Genomic DNA, 16,035 nt, shown 5'->3' on the forward strand with positions numbered 1-16,035 from the left:
AGTCAGGTGACTAAAAATAACTGCACCTTACAGAGGATCGAAAGATTTCCCCCCAGTATTACTTGAGGCACTTCGATATTCTCAGCTGCCCCTCCCGAGCCCCCAGGCATGAGATCATCTCTGGTCTTCATTGATAGATCGGCTCCATCCTCAGAGCAGCTTTGTTAAATTAGTAGCACTTAATCTACTGTCATACTGTCAACTGACACGGGGCAGTCGGCAAGTCTTCCAGTGGCTCAGAAGAGCAACTGGCCGCAACCCAGGCAGCTCTGATTAGCTTTGTGCCAAGAGTTGAATTCATGGGTGCCTCTTCGCTAAAAAGGAGGATTTCCACCATTTAATAACATTTAAAACAATTTTTTTTTTTTTTAAAGAAGAAGGAGCTGTTTGAGGGAGGATTCTTGCCAATTACAGACATGTTATGACTGATGAAAGGATCATAATTATGCTTGGATCCCTGTAGGGGTGCGTTAACACATCCGTGACATTTAATAACCACATGCCTCAGTAGAGGTTGACTTCCCCCAAATTGTTTCACCTTTCATTTCTTCGCTCTCACCCCCGAAACCGTCTGTGGGTGCTCAGAGGAAATTGGAGGGGGGGCTCCCCCCGCTCACCGTCAATGCTTGGTGGTCGGCACCTTTGCTACCTTGAGTGGGACCCTCAGTCAGTGGTACCTGAAGCTGGCTGGCCAGTTCCTTTCTGTGGGTCTGATGACAGCCAGACAGGTACAAGCAGCCTGTCCAGTCCCTTGCTGGCCAGAGGCCTGGGGCCAAGCGGCTTGCTAGAGAGTCTGGGTAGCTTGTTTCTCTGGGTCAGAGGCCAGAGGAAATGGGAGAAGGGGGTGGTACAAGCTGGGGAGACTTGGATAAGTGTGGCTCCAGGGATGGAGAACAGGAACTACTACATTGGAAGGGAGACTCCAGCAGAAGTTATAGTCTGGGTTAGCCTAATGTTTAGCTAGAATTGGTTTAAAAGGTGGGGTAATAGGAAACAGTTGCCGAGTCCGAAGCACCCTATATGCCTCTTCCCATTGGCCTCAAGCAGTATGACAGGAGATGTCATCTGCTACTTTTATTTCTAGATGATAACAAGCACAACCTGCAGAAAACCACTGTCAAGAGAATATAAACTGAAACACAAGTATCTAGCGTGAGAAAAGCATATATATAGTCATCATCCTGTTGGCTGCTGTCCCCAAATTTCACAGGGTCAAGGTGGAAGATATTTGCAGAAAGCCAAGGGGCAAAGATACCTAAGGTCTTCCTTTCCTTAAAAGAGCTTGTGCCAAGGCTTTGGGGACAAGAAATTCTTGAGAGACACTGGAAAAGCATCCCCAAAGGGATAGCTTTAGTGAGAAAAGGCTCAGTCAGTGTTTGCTGGGTTGCATCGGGACTGGCTAGGATCTCTGTAGCTCTGACTCGGTTTTGCCATCTGAGCAAGAGATGAGTTTGATCTTCCTAAGAAGTGAATTCAGTAATACCATAACTCAGTCCAAAATGAAGACTGAGTTATCCAACAAGCGTGCTTAAATAAGGGTGAGTCACGATGTGGGCTGAAGTGTTTCTAGGTGTGTTTTATAAAGGTCTCTTGGAGTTTGTTGAGGTTTCTTCAAATCAAGAAGGTAAGAAGAGATCAGTGATAAATCTTTAATATAAAAATTGTACAAGAATTTTGATACAAATTACAAGAGGTATTTGGACAAAATATGAATAAAATTCCATTTACATCCCCAAACCCTTATGCATTTTATGCAAAAGACATACTGTAGACAGTTATAGTACAGAAAATACAACAAAAGAAATAGCAAATAAAAACTTTTAATTCCCTCAGACTACTAATAAAAACAAACCGAAAAGCAAAACCAAAAACGAAACAGAAACAAAACCCTTGTTCAAGGTACATACAGTATTTACGAAGCTACCGACGTCACAATGATTAGATCAGGGTGATGCAAGCTGTCCCCGTCCCTTGGTGCTGCGCCCTTTGGGAGTGCAAACTTTGGTTCTGTGGCAGGCTGAGCAGAGAGGCTGGTCTGATGCAGAGGAGAAGAGAAACGAAGAAAGCATAAACCCCCAAACTCTGGGAGGAGGGAGAGGACATATCTTGGAGAAAATTCTTTTCCTTAAGATATTTCAATTCCCTTTGGCCAATTTTGCTGTCAAATAGGCAGGTTGAGTCAAATGTTTTGGTTAGCGAGACACACCGGTGGGTTTGGGGTGAATAAGAAAGTTAGGCGTTCTCTCAACCAGGTGAGGGATCTTGCTAGTTCCAAAAGGCCTAGTCCCTGACGAGCAGTAGAGAACAGAGAGCTTTCTTTCCTGAAGCCCCGACTAGCCTCCACCTTTGAGGAAAGGCCCAGGGAGGCCTCAGACCAAAATCTTCTCCTGGTTTCTCCGCCTTCCCTCACCCCTCAGACCTCCAGATACCCACGTTTAGCAATCCTGCCCTTGTTCATACTGGCACTGGTAGGAAAATGGTAAGACTTTTCTGCAGGGCAGCTGAACCAAAGTTTGCACAGGAAAGTGAGAGCACCATATATTATAAATCTTAGTCATATAAGCTTAATATATAATGCTAGAACATCTCATTCACTTAATCCACGTTATGTAAACCCTGGACAGGGTAGAACACACAAATGTTTCCAAAGCCATCAAAATCCGGGTGAGGGAGGGAGTGTTCTACCTTCTTGCTTCAGAAAAGAATTTTTTTAAGGGGTGGATGAGATCAGAAGAAGAAAGGGCCGGGGTGGAAAGATAATGGAAAACTCAGGGGAGATTAAGATGGGCAATGAGAGGAATGGATTACTCTGTACAAAGACATGCAAAAATGCTCCAAATTGAGTACTAAATGAAAGAAAAAAAATTCAACCTTGGTTTATGCATCTCAAGTGAACCTACTAACTCGGCACGTTGTCTGGGAGTCAAGAGCATCATACCTCATGAATCAACGCTTCTCATGGCTATGGCACTGATTCACAGGCAGGGCAGGGGGATGCTTTGTCTCCTAGCATGGAAAGGACGGGCAGCCTGTCTCCTGTGGAAACAGTGCCAGGTCAGCTCACCTTGCAGCGGGGGACTACCAAGCGGGCTGGGCTTTTCTCCCCTTCTCGTGGAAAGCATTTCCAGGGCCAGATGAGTGGAGCTCTCACACACATCCAGGGCCACCCCCTTCCCCCCCGCCCCCCGCCCCGAGTCACCTCTCAATCCTCGCATTCCGTAACAGAAGTGGGCAGAGCCGGTTCATAATGGATCGATTTGCCATCTTACTTGTGCATTATTTCAGCATCACATTTGGCAACAGGAAGCCTTATAAAGTCTCGGTATATCGCTTAGATATTCTCTCTTCAAGAAATATAGTTTTATACTATCTACTTCTCTCCATTCTTGTTAAAATACCTTTTTCTGCTCTTCCTTCCCTTCACAGAGTCTTTAAAAAAAAGGAAGCTAGAAACACATTAAAATAATTAGGAGTGTCCTTAAGCATCCCTGTTATTTAAAGGGTGGGGGGAGCTCATATTAGTTAGCAGAATCTGTGCAATTTTGCCAGCTGAATTTTTAATTAAGATTCTCTTAAGATGTTTGCTAAATGATTGTAATACATACATACTGGGGGAACTTAAAAAAACATCAACTGCTTTTTCTCTGACTCCAAGAATCCTTTACTCAAAGTGCTTTTCTTCCCAGTCCTAAGTGGTTAATGCAATTATTTTAGCACGGGTTTGTCAACACAGACCTGGTAAGTCGTCTGTCCCTAAATCTGCCACTTTTCTCTTTGCGTAAGTTCGTATCAAAGATGACACCCACCTGTATCTTATTGGGTTGACAAATAGATTTGAAATGTGACTGTTCAAAGCGGGGTTGGGGGGCGGGTCATCAGCTTCTAACAGACCTGCTGCTGGAGGGTTAGAAGGAAGCATGGAGTCCCCTAGCTCCCCAAGGAAGATGCACACAGAGATCTTGCACTTCATTTAGCCACCAACTAGCCACCTTTTACCATCCTTTAAGTAGTTTAATATACAAAAATAGCAGCCAACACCTACATGCTGTTCAGGCTCAAGATGTTTGGGAAGATAACACTTTCACGTGATCTCCCTTTGTACCTTTTGTCCCCTAGTCACTTGATTTCGTAAAGCTCATGCGCTTGTACTTACCAAAATTGTCCCAAAGCGGAGAATTTACTTTTACGAATAGGGTGGTCTCTGTTTTAGTGATTCAAGTCAAAGGCCCCGTGCCTTATTATTTTTTTCAGATTGTCCAATTAAACAAAACAAAGGTGAATTTGTCTTGTTACACTATGGATTTGGAGGTTCTCATGGCAAGACACGTGTTCATTTAGACTAACAGTCGGGCGTCAAAACTAAAAAAGAAAAAAAAATTTTTTTTTTTTTTTTTTTTTTACCATCACGCACAACCAATTTGTTACAACACGTGCACTTTTTGAAGGGGGGGAAAAACATTTTAATGCTTTCCTTACAGAATACGGGGCGATCTAATACCACTTTTGTCACTGACTTGCAGAAACTGTGCTCTCATTATAGGGCCACACCCAGTACTCCCAAAATGCATGGGCTTGGAATTGCAATACTTAAGTTTCCAAAGACTCAAAGAATGCCATCAAAGTCAGCATCTCTCTACTGACCCTTAAGAAGTAGTCTTGTTACTGTCCACTTAATAGCTGGAGAGGGCACCTTGAGGCAGCTTTGGGCTTACCAGAGATACAGTTTAGTGGGTGTGTGTACGGGCTCATGTGCTGGGAGGAGAAGGGGGGGGTGGAGAGAGAGAGACAGACAGATTGTGAATGTGTGTACATCAGGGAACTCAGTGGGAAAGCCTCGCCCTTGTACTCAATTTCCCCTTCACAAGGGATAAACAGGCAATTACGCATCCTTTTATATTTGATGGCCAAGTGCTGAACTAGAAAGCACACTATTAGTTTGTGTCCCTTCAGGGCCAGGGCAATAAGTAGCCAGGAGACCTGGAGCTGAAGCAGAGAGGGTGTTGTCTGCTGTTAGTGTGACAGTCTTGTCAGCAGCGTTCACATTACTGGAAGGTAACAAAGTGACAAGTAAGTTATTAGAAAGATATGAGGTGAAATTGAACTGAAGCGTCTCCATGCTCAGCCTGGCTATTTCCCTTCCTCTTTTGTAACCCTCCACTATTTGTTACAAACTGAGCCTTGTCTTGATACACTATATAGAAAAGTTTTTTTCTTTGCAGTAAAGGTCAATTGAATTTACAACACTTCAGAGGAGAATAAAGATAGTTTTATGACAACTATAGTACGTTACTTCAAAAAATATATAGCATTATAATGAACAATAATGCTGATCCAATTCAGGGTACTTGTAAAAATGCTTAGGTTTTTTTTTAACCCCCCTGTGATTAGGCATTTGGATTTTTCAACAAATGCCAAAAAGACACTATTTGATGTCCAGTTATTGCCGAATGACCATAAACATCATTTTTGTGCAAAATGTGGGAAGAATGAGGATGATGGGAGGACACAGGAAAGGATGGGTGTCTGGGCAAGAGTGATGTTAGATTAATTCACTAGTCAGTTTTACAGCCGGATTTACATAATACTAACGGAAAATTAATGTTTACAGTGAGCAACTCTCCAACTATAGGAAATAGGGAAATACGTTTAGGACAGAGCAGATATGGCCTTAATGCTAACATAAGCAAGGCTACCTACCACACACAGTTCAGCTTGGAGGGAAAACATGAAAACAGAAAAGTTACTTTTATGCTTCGTAGAAAGGTGAATGAGCTCACATTCTGATCAAGAGATTTTTAGCCACACAGCATCACGAGCACGGCTACGGGGGCAAAAAGCCACAGAAATGATGGAGAAAGAACAGATCCGTGCTGGCTGCCACGCCCTTCAACTCCACTTGTCACAACTAGAGCTTGGTTTGACCACTGGACTTTTCTAGGACCTAGTTGACCCAATGGATCTTTTTGTTCCCTAAGGGACTCTAGCATCACTTTCCACTCCAAAAAAAAAAAGAAAAGAAAAAAAGAACAGCCCCTCCACAACTGCCCTAGTTGGCTCCCGTGATCCGAAAGGGACTTGAGCTATTCCAGGCAGCAGCCTTCCTTTCTTCCTCCCTCCCTCCTCAGACTGGGGTTCAGTGATGCACCTGGTCATGGGGCGCTCTGGGGGGCACTGCCTCGATGTGCTCTCACTGGCTGCTAGGCTGAGCTGCACCAGACTTTTCTCGTGACCGTTTCAGTGCCTTCACTATTTTCTTTTCTGGTTACCTTCAAGCCAGGGCGGGTACGAATCCTCTACTTAATATCCCTCACTCTGCTTTAAAGAACTGTGATTCCCTCCAGTCTCTTTGGCACCTGCCTTTTATTGCCCTCCGTACTCCTTTAGACCTCTCCCATTAGACAAAGAATGAGAGGGAAAAGCAAAATCCTCTAAATATTCCAAGTTTGGGGGAATATAAGTGATTTTTAAAAACCCTGAAATTTGTCCTAATTTTGAAAAGTTCAAGAAAAGGAGTGTGTCCACAGGATCAAAGGTTTCTTCTGGATGATCTGTTTCTGATGACAGCAGATGGAGCGTGTCTTACGAGGGCTGAACTTTACTCACTCTGTTAGTCAATCTAACCCAACGCTAAAGACCAAGTGCAAGTTAGGACTGCTCAGGTCAACTGTGGGCAGTTAGCAGCATGTCCGTCTCAATCTGATTACTGGCCTCTTTCTGTTTTAATTGCCAAGGGCCCCCTTTCTCATTTGCTTGGCACACGTCAGGGGTGTGTACAGAGGAAGGGGAACAAAAGGTCACTTTTTATTTGGTGGGAACCCAGCGCATGGTCTCCCCTGAGTAAAATGAGAATGCCTCTGGAAGAGCCAGTCCATCCTTGCTATATTCAAAGCTTGCTTTTTTTTTTTTTTTTTTTTTTTTTTTAAGAGCAATGTATATACTAACAGGCTATTGACCACTTAAGTGCCTTTCTCCTCTTACTGGAAGGGCCTGGAAATTCACGACAAAAGAAATTACACTACGAGGACAGTGGCGCCATTGTGCTAAAAACAATTTCAAAAGATGTTTGTCACCTTGAGAAGGAAAACATTAACACCCTGAAACCTTTAAAAGGCATCAGGCTGAACTGGGCGGCCGGACTAAGATCTGAAATGCATTGACTTATTTCAGTACAATTAATAGCAGAACAAAGAATGTCCCGCTTTTTATCACATTTTTAAAACCAAATTATCTATTCTTGCTCTGTGTCAGTCCCCCTCCATAACACACAGATACTCCCTAAAGCAGACTAAGCCTTTCCGATATTTACAAACACACAGTTTAAAATGATCAAAACAGTACATTTCAACACCACCTAGCAAACACGCACGTCAATAATACTGCCCAATTTTGTACCTGTGACAAAATGCTGGTTAAAATCAATCAAATGGGAAAAGGCTGCTTGGATAAAAAAGCTGCATCCCTATTCCTTTTTCAGCTGGCATAGAATGGATGCAGCGGAACAGAACCTGTTTCACAATAGGAAACTCCTATGAAAAAAGAAATGAGTATGAGTGGGCAAAGATGAAGGGCTCAGTGGTTAAAATGCTGATCTCTTTATCCTCCCCGTTTACAAACAAGCCTTGAGATTACCCTCTTAACTAGATTTAGAGTTAAGTCCAAACAATGCACTCAGGCACACACCCAAGAACAAGCAACACTGGGGGACTAAAAGAAATGTACATTTCATGATTCTCCATCTTATGGACCACTTCCGTCCACTCCCCCTGTCCCTTTTAAGCAAATAGGCTTTAAATTGGAAAATGTTATACACCCACTTAGAAGGCCACCATAACATGTGGGCACCTGAGGCAAAACAGTAGCAAAGGGGAGAGACTCCAAAAGGGCAAGTTGTCCAGGACTCCCTGCCATTTCTCCAACAAAAGGCAGGTGAACACATTCATGCTCTCAGCAAGGGAACTTCTACCTTGAGAATCTTGTCACTTCTGGGCTTGTCCTAACTGGCTATCCACACTAGCCTGGTTTGCGGCGAGTAACAAACATTTGTTCTAAGCCTGGTTCGTTTGCTGTGACCTGCTGACAGCTATGTAATTCACTCATTAGGGCTCTCTGACCTTTTAGTTGACATTAAATTAAACAGAGTAAACACTGATTTTTGTACAAGATGAGTTCTAATATTTCAACCTAGAGTGTAACTGTTAAAAATGGCTGAAAATTTGTTATTTTCATAAAACGAAGTGTCCTTTAGTCTACGCACACTCCCAAAGCTGGTGTTTCCATAATCTTTTGTTGGGATACCAAAAATATTTTTTTTTCCACTCTTTTGGAATCGAATCATTTGGATAATAGGGCAACAGCAGCAACACAGAGAACGCTAAGAGAACCAAAATGTTTGCAAACAAACTTTCATTATTCTAGTTCAGTCTTTCACAAACATACTGTACAGAGTCTTATATGGTATAAAACAAACAAAGGAAAACATCTCTGTCTATTCAGTTTAACACAACACCAAAATAAAGCAATTAAGACTTTGGGGAATTCAAAGGTACAAGAAAACAAAAATGGTTAGCACTAATTCCTCAGCTTTTTTCACCGTAAACATTTGTCATTTAACAGACATAGTGTCTGATATAATTTCTTTTGTACTGCAAATACTTTTGGTCTCTCCTCACTGTAGAACAAATGAAGAATTAAATGAACCCCATAGCATGCTCTGAAGGAGATGAAAAGATAAAGCCCCTAGACACATCTAGCTTATCTTTAAGAATCTATCATTTGTGAAATTTTCACAAAGAAAAATACTAATCCTCAACTAATGATGCTTATTTTTGGAAACAATAAATACTGTGAGGTACGACAAATCCTACAGGAGTAATAAAAAGAGAAACATATTAACGGTTTCCTTTGGCAAATTTAACGGAAGTGAATGCTGACGTGAACCTAGAAAAAAAATCACAAAACATATGAAAAATGGAAATAACATTAAAAGTTAAGACAAAGGGGGTATTTCTAACTTTTAGACTGCTGAGAGAAATGTTTGAGGCCCTTAAATGCAGAAAAGAAATACATTCTCTTTAAATTACTGTGTACTGTTTGACAAAATATTCCTTGTTTATCTCTTCTTTTTCCCCCCCTCCACCTAAAAAAAAAAAAAAAAAAAAAAGACAACAAAACAGTCTGCAGCTCACACCCTAATGGTTTTGGCTGCAGACTGAACTTGAGTAAATATCATCATTTAGTCAGTATGTTGTGGTAGCTGAGGCTGCTGATGTGGTAGACCAGCTCAGGCAATATGTGTAAACATCGGAAACAAAACAAAACAAAACACAACAAAAAAGGTTTGGAGAATCCTCTCCCCTCCTCTTTCTCACTCTCGATTGCTTGGTTTCAGGCTTGCTTTCATTTCTCTCTGACAAATCGTGTGGGGAAACACAAAACACTCAACAGTGAGAGATCCTATTTTGAACCCCCTTCTTCTGGCTTTTCAGAAAGGAGTGTTGCTTAGTTCAAGTTCAGCACATGTCTGCAAAGCTTCCAAGTACTGCTGCTGCCGCTCTTAAAGGTCTTTGATTTTGTCTCGCAAACCAGCCTGAATCGGAGCACTACTGCAGAACGAACGTGCAGCGAATTACATAGCCACCCAACAGACCAACCCAGTTCAGACTTTGTCTTTTTAAAGGATTAAGGGGTTAGGTCCTTGCGAATGAGTGCTCAACTCTTACTGGATTCAGCTTTGTTCCATAGTGAGTAATTTGGGCTTTTGTATCCTGAAATATTATCCAGCCTCTAAAGAATAAATGCCTTAGCTGTTTCACACCACATAATTTTGTTTTCCTTTTATGTAACTTAACATATAAGCAAGAAGGTTGCAGTGTTGATTGTAATAACATTCGGCACTTGAATCACCAAGTGTTTTTTTCTAAAGCGGTTTTCTGGTGGCCGGCAAATTGGCCTGTGGTTATGTTGAGTGACTAATTGTATTTTCTTTTCTGGAAACGTGTGCAAAGTTGGCAGTTTTGTGTTAACACTAATACTTTTGTTTGGCATTTGTGCCCTATACTGACCAGACCATTTTTATACAAGTGAATTTTTTTAAAAAGACACTTACTCGAAGTATGGCAATAGTTTAAGGATAAAAAAGAAGCATGGATATTACACATCCCCTTGTAGTGTATGAAAAAAAGTGCATGACTGGATTTATGTACTAGTACAGGACATTTTAAAAAATCAGGTCTGTGCTGTAAGGCATGCCAGCACCTCTTTATCACTATATCTAGCAGGTAGTAAAAACAAGACCATGTTTTTGTTTTTTCCTTAAAAAATGTGCATTAATGCTAACATAAATGAATAGAGCTAGCCAGCAAACTATTTTTTTTTCCTGTATATCTAACAGCTGATGTAACTGTAAAAAATTAAACAAAAGAGTTAAACAACCATCAATACAACTGTTTTACATCATTGGCCTCTCAAGGCTAAATATTTACAGGTGAATCTGCCATGCTTTAATTGAAGATTCTCTCAAAACCTCCAAGTTCACAAAAGACAACTATAAGGAGTTCCTTTTTTGTTTCTTTTTGTTCCTCCCTTTTTATTTTTTTTTTTGCAGGCAACAGTCACGGGTACAACAAATTGTCTCTTTGGAGAGGACCAGGAATTATTATTCTGTCAAAATTTGGGCTAGTTGCACGCTTTTATGTGTGGATGTGTGTATACGTGTTTAAAGGGTACTTTACTTTGTTTTCACCCCCAAATGAAAGATCCGACCTATAAAGGAAAAAGAGAAAAAAACTTCAAAAGCACCTAGTGTTTATCTTTTTGTATCTAAAGAAAAGAAAACGTGTGTGTGTGTGTGTGTGTGTGTGTGTGTGTATATGTAGACACAGAGGCATGCGTGTGTATACGCACACACATATACACACACACCATCCCAAGTACACAAGCACACACTGACTATGGCAGTTCAAATACGTAGGCCATCTGGTGAGAGCTGGCATTTGTAGTGTCCTTTCTGAGACTAATCTACCGAAGTGAAGGGAATGTTTTTGTGGAGATTAGGGTTCTGACTGTGCCGATTCCGGCTTCGCACGGAGGAGAACATCATATTGCAACCGGGGACTTTGCACTTGTGCATTTCTCGCAAATGCACGGTTTTGTAGTGCACTCGCAGGGTCCCCTTGTTGCTGTACATCTTGTGGCAAATGTTGCACATGATCCCACCATTGCTCCCGGACAAGCTGTTGAACATCAGAGATCCTGAAACGTCAGCCCCGAGGCTGCCAGCGAGGGTGGGGACCTCGGCCTTGTGCGCCGACTCCCCACTGTCACTCGCCCCGTCGATGTCATCCAGGAGGATCCCCTCGTCGCTGCCTGCGTCGGATTCTCTGGAGGAATGGATGCTGCTGCTGGACTGGAGGCTGGAGGTGGTGCTCAGGTCCAGGACCATGTAGTCCTCCGCCATGCCCCTCCCGTACCCGTTCAGGTGGGAGTCTTCTGTCCCCGCGGGAGAGGAGGCGTCTTCCCTGACGTCGAGCCCCAAGGGGTGCTGGGCACCATAGATCTTCATCAAAAATTCATCCCGGAGGTCCTTGCTAAGGGAGGGCTGCGATGAGTCCAGGCCCATGTCATCGAGTTCTTTGGTCAACAGTTTACGATGGAGATTGATGTTGGCACTGTGTCTAGGAAAACAAGAGGGAAGGGGGGGGTAGGTGTACAGGGAGTGGGGAGGGTGAGAAAAAGGAGAGCATTTTAAAATTGATTCAGCTTCCACTAGGTACCACATAAGCACATTCATTGCTAATGACACCCCTGTAAAAGCAAACATTTCCCCACATCCTCAGAATTTGGGGATAAGAATAAGTGGTGGTGGGGAGTGCAATAAGGGGAGCTTTTCATTAACCTAATTTTTATAAGAGAGTAAAATTCCTCAGTGGTGGGATGAATGCAAACCCATGCACCTTTTCCTGAATGATTGTTCTGTTCGTTTTACACTGTAGCAGCATCAGCTGCAGAGAATCTCACAGCAGAGATTTGAAAAAATACATTAACTAGGATAAAAGGATGGAAACGTTCTGCTTGTCTAAACTGAACAATTTGAATTTACCTAAAAACAAAAAGAAAGCCTTTTTTTTTCTACAGCAAACACTTTTAGAGGTATAAAAAGGATCCTTGTTTAAAAAAAGTAAACGGTCTAGATAATTTAGGGTTCACTGGACAAATTAATGACTCGTTCCCCCTCACCTTCCTACACTGCAAGTTTTAGCTAGGAAAAACAATAAGCTTAAAAGGTTAGCAATTTGAAACAGGGTTACAGACTGTCTTTAAACATAAATCCCTTTTTGCAGAATGGGATCTCAGCTAAATCTACTAGTAAAATACATTTATTTTCAGAAGCTGCTACATTTTAGAGTTGAAAATGTTTTCAAGTAATTTAAGTTTTAAAATTTTATTCTTAAAAAAAACCCCTGAAAAACAGAAGTTGACTTTTTAAATAAAACCCACCCACCCTTTAAAAAAATCACACTCAACAACAGAAAAAACCCCAAAGGGACCAAAAAAGAAAAAACCCCACACACAATAAATACCAAAAAAAAAAAAAAAAAAAAAAAAATCAAGCACAATAATAACACACGGTCCCTCTATTTTAACAACTGGAGTCCACACTTCTTAGACAAGCAAAACTTTTACTCTACTCACTGGATGCTTTGCTTGCATTAAAAAAAAAAAAAAAAAAAAAAAAGGATTTGTCCCAGAGCATCCATAGGGATGTCGTGATTTACCAAAGCCTGATAGGTTATTGTCTGTCTGAAAACATTGCCTTTGTACTTATATCCCCCATTTATTTTTAAAGTGCCCTTGGGCATATACCTCTCTCCACCTGCAAAGGCTCACGTTTGACACGTACCTAAGTGGAAGGCTACCCTTCCAAAAAGTAAACCAGTAAATAAATATACAGATACATAAAAGCTTCTCGATAATGGCAGAAGCTCTACATCTTAGAGAAGTAATTGTGATAACCGAAATTGATAATAGAAATGACCTAGAATGGCCAGCATCAAGTTCAACAGACCACCTGATTATAATTAAAAAGTATGGAAGACCGAGATGAGTCACTCCATTTGGTGACAGGCATGGCTAATATCTCTTAGAGATGGTTGAGAGGTATGTGCCTCAGAGACAAGAAAGGTGGGAAACACTTCTCCACCTTTCCACACAAGACAATATACAGCACTCCGGGTTTGAAGGGGCAGAGGGGCGGCAGCCCTCTCCACACTGCACTTAGGAAGGCTGAGCTTACCTTGTGATAATAAGATCAGCTTTCTAATCTTTTGCTAAATCGATCACAAAAGAAAGCAAGAATGAGAGACAGAGAAAAAAAGAGAGAAGGAGAGAGAGAGAGAAAACAAATTCACATTCTAGACATCTGGTTTAAAAAAAAAACTTAAACAATAACATAGGGATTTAAAATGTTCTGATCATAAAATCATTTTCTGTCATAAGCGATCATCTCATATGCTGTCTTGATGATTTTTCAGATCAGCCGCATCATCCAAAAAGTCATAAATCAAATTAAGATAAACCAAATTCACAGCATCGTCATCATCCATAAATGAGTTCTGCACAGATGCATGCAGCGTGCGGATCTGTGAATGAGAAACAGAAGTGGTCCCCACGGTCCCTGCTCTGACACAGTCGCTCCCCGTCTCCTTGGTGTCAGATGGCAGATGACTCCAAGTGCGGGTTGCTAAGCAGAGTGTAGGAAATGCCTACTGTGAAGTCTTTCCCCTGACGTGTAGGTATGACACCACCAGAGTTATTACAGGAATGTGGAAGTAGAGTGACAGTACATACTGTCAAACAATCTACTGATAAAACAATCTGCCAACCACAGCAGCTCACGAAGTCCTACCCCTCTGTGTATTATTTTAACACCCTCCCTCCCCTCCCCGTCTTAATTTCACAAGCACACATTTTGCGATGACTTTAATCTAGAACTCGGTTGCTTCTCACACATCTGCAGTTACCTAGATTCACTGCTGAGAAAAGAACAGCCAGACACACGGCAGTCGCATCAAGACACACTGAATAAGGAAGAATAAATTAACATCGACAAAAGGGACACACTGATCCCCCAGACGGACACATCTTTCCGAAGATGACTTGTGAAATTGCACATCTCCACTGCTATGTTACCAGGAAGAGATGTTTCTCTTCATTTCTCACTTAACAGCAATGGAAATCTGTAATCTAATTAGATGATGTACCAGCCCTCAATATCTGTCAACCGAACAATGTGCAGAAATGTGTAGACCAGCTCTGGCACTCTGTTCAACAGTGTCCCTTTTCCGCTGTCAGCAGTACTGTTGGCCTCTGCTAATATAATTACATTGGCTGTTATTCAATTAAGTGCCATCCCTTGCTTAAAAAAAAAAAAAAAGCTACTTTATCAATTGATTCAGGTGTAATGCAATAATAAAGATGAACTCATGGCAGTGCATTAGCTCTGCTGTTCGTAACTTCAGTACACGGGTTCATTCGTGGTAGTCGATTTCCATTATGCAACCACCGTTCAAGAGAACTGATTATGTTCATTTCTTAATCTGTTTCATTTTTTTGTTTGATAATCCTCCTAAATGCCATACGCAAAATACTTGAACTGGGGATGGGAAGAACGTGCTGTGGAAAGCTTACTGGTCCACCCTTGTGACGCTGGGCTTGTTCTAACTAACTCCAGTACTACTGGGGTGGAAAGAGGCAAAGCAAGAGAAGGAGGGAGAGGAGACAGATTCTTTAGAGAGTCCCGATCCTGTGCCTCAAGAGGTTAGGTTCAGCCTCCACAGAATGGACAGAAGGCGGCACTTGACGTTAACAGAGACCTGGACTCAAGTCAATCCAAACCCTGAAGTGTCAGAGAACACTGCCCAAGGAGGAGAGACCAACACCTGGGGTTAACGGCAACTTACAAGTTTACGTGGATCAGAAAACCAAAGAGGTGAAAGGAAAGGGAAGACGGAAGAGACACAGAGAGAAGTCAGGCCAACGGACTATCGGACGTACAGGGAGGAGGATCCTAAAATGGGAGGAAGACCGGAGAGTGTTGGAAACGGGAGGACCCGCAGCCGAGGAAGCGGTAGGCAGCTGTCTGTAAGGAGGAGAAGGGGGACTCCAGAAAGGAACCAATTCCGAGTTCTCCAGAGAGAGAGTTTTTCTAGAAAACAAACCTAGTGTTCTGAATATTTATCTCCAGAAAAGAGGAAAAAATAATCACGAACAAAAACCATGTTAGAACTTACTATGTTTTATAAGAATGTCAACGGTACAAAAGCTGTTTCTATTTGCTTTGATGAGGTAGGTAATACCGACACTCCGAGGAGGCAGCTTTCTCTTACGGAGAAAACAAAAATGACTGGGATGAAGAGAAAAGGTGAGTTGGTAAGTAGAAGGGGTAAGGATCTGATCTCACTGGGGATCTCGTCAAGAGAGTGGGCCAAAATTTAGTCCCACGACGGTCACTTTCAAGAAGAACGTAAGCTATACCTTATTCAACCTCGAGTCTCTTGCAGCTCAAGTAGAATACTTTGCACTTCGGACATAATTACATTTATTTGACTTCAATCAATAATATGCAGCCTTACAGAAACTTTCCCCAGAATACACTGCGGAAGAGAAAACAATGATCCCAAGATTGGAAGCATGTAACTGAATATTTAAGAAAAGACACTGATAATACAGCAGAGGATAATTCTGACCCTATCACACCCCACCGTGGTGTAAGGTAATGCTATATAATCAGGGCATGACACAGTCCTATAACCTAGGCTATGCTTGGAATCACAAATGGTTCCTCTGACCCTCTGTACTCTACCCTACTCTTTCTGTACTGAGTTTACCAAAAGCCTCTTGAAAACTGAGAGCACCCTCAAAAGCAAAAAAGTTATGAAGCCTATACGATATAGGGGAGGTCATAAAACCAAACTTACTCCATGAAATGCTGAGTGGAAGTACTCTAGCTGGACTAAAGTGGACTACCAGTCTTTTTCG

General features: G+C 41.9%; 1 protein-coding gene across 7 annotated transcripts in view; it reads right to left on the reverse strand.

Moving 5' to 3' along the window:
* Nucleotides 1-1,635: 1,635 nt before the first annotated feature.
* Nucleotides 1,636-16,035, reverse strand: part of BNC2 (basonuclin 2) — a 429,751-nt gene continuing 415,351 nt past the window's right edge. For 5 of the 7 annotated variants that reach the window (XM_032634758.1, XM_032634764.1, XM_032634762.1 and 2 more), the window contains one exon: nucleotides 1,636-11,672. In XM_032634758.1, the coding sequence (XP_032490649.1) occupies nucleotides 11,012-11,672 (661 nt within the window). In that variant the 3' untranslated portion in view covers nucleotides 1,636-11,011. Of the gene's footprint in view, nucleotides 11,673-13,291; nucleotides 13,326-16,035 lie in introns of all 7 variants that reach the window. The other 2 variants (XM_032634765.1, XM_032634763.1) reach the window with 2 other exon arrangements.

This window comes from Phocoena sinus, chromosome 6, assembly GCF_008692025.1.
Source record: "Phocoena sinus isolate mPhoSin1 chromosome 6, mPhoSin1.pri, whole genome shotgun sequence".
NCBI classification, from domain to species: Eukaryota; Metazoa; Chordata; class Mammalia; order Artiodactyla; family Phocoenidae; genus Phocoena; species Phocoena sinus.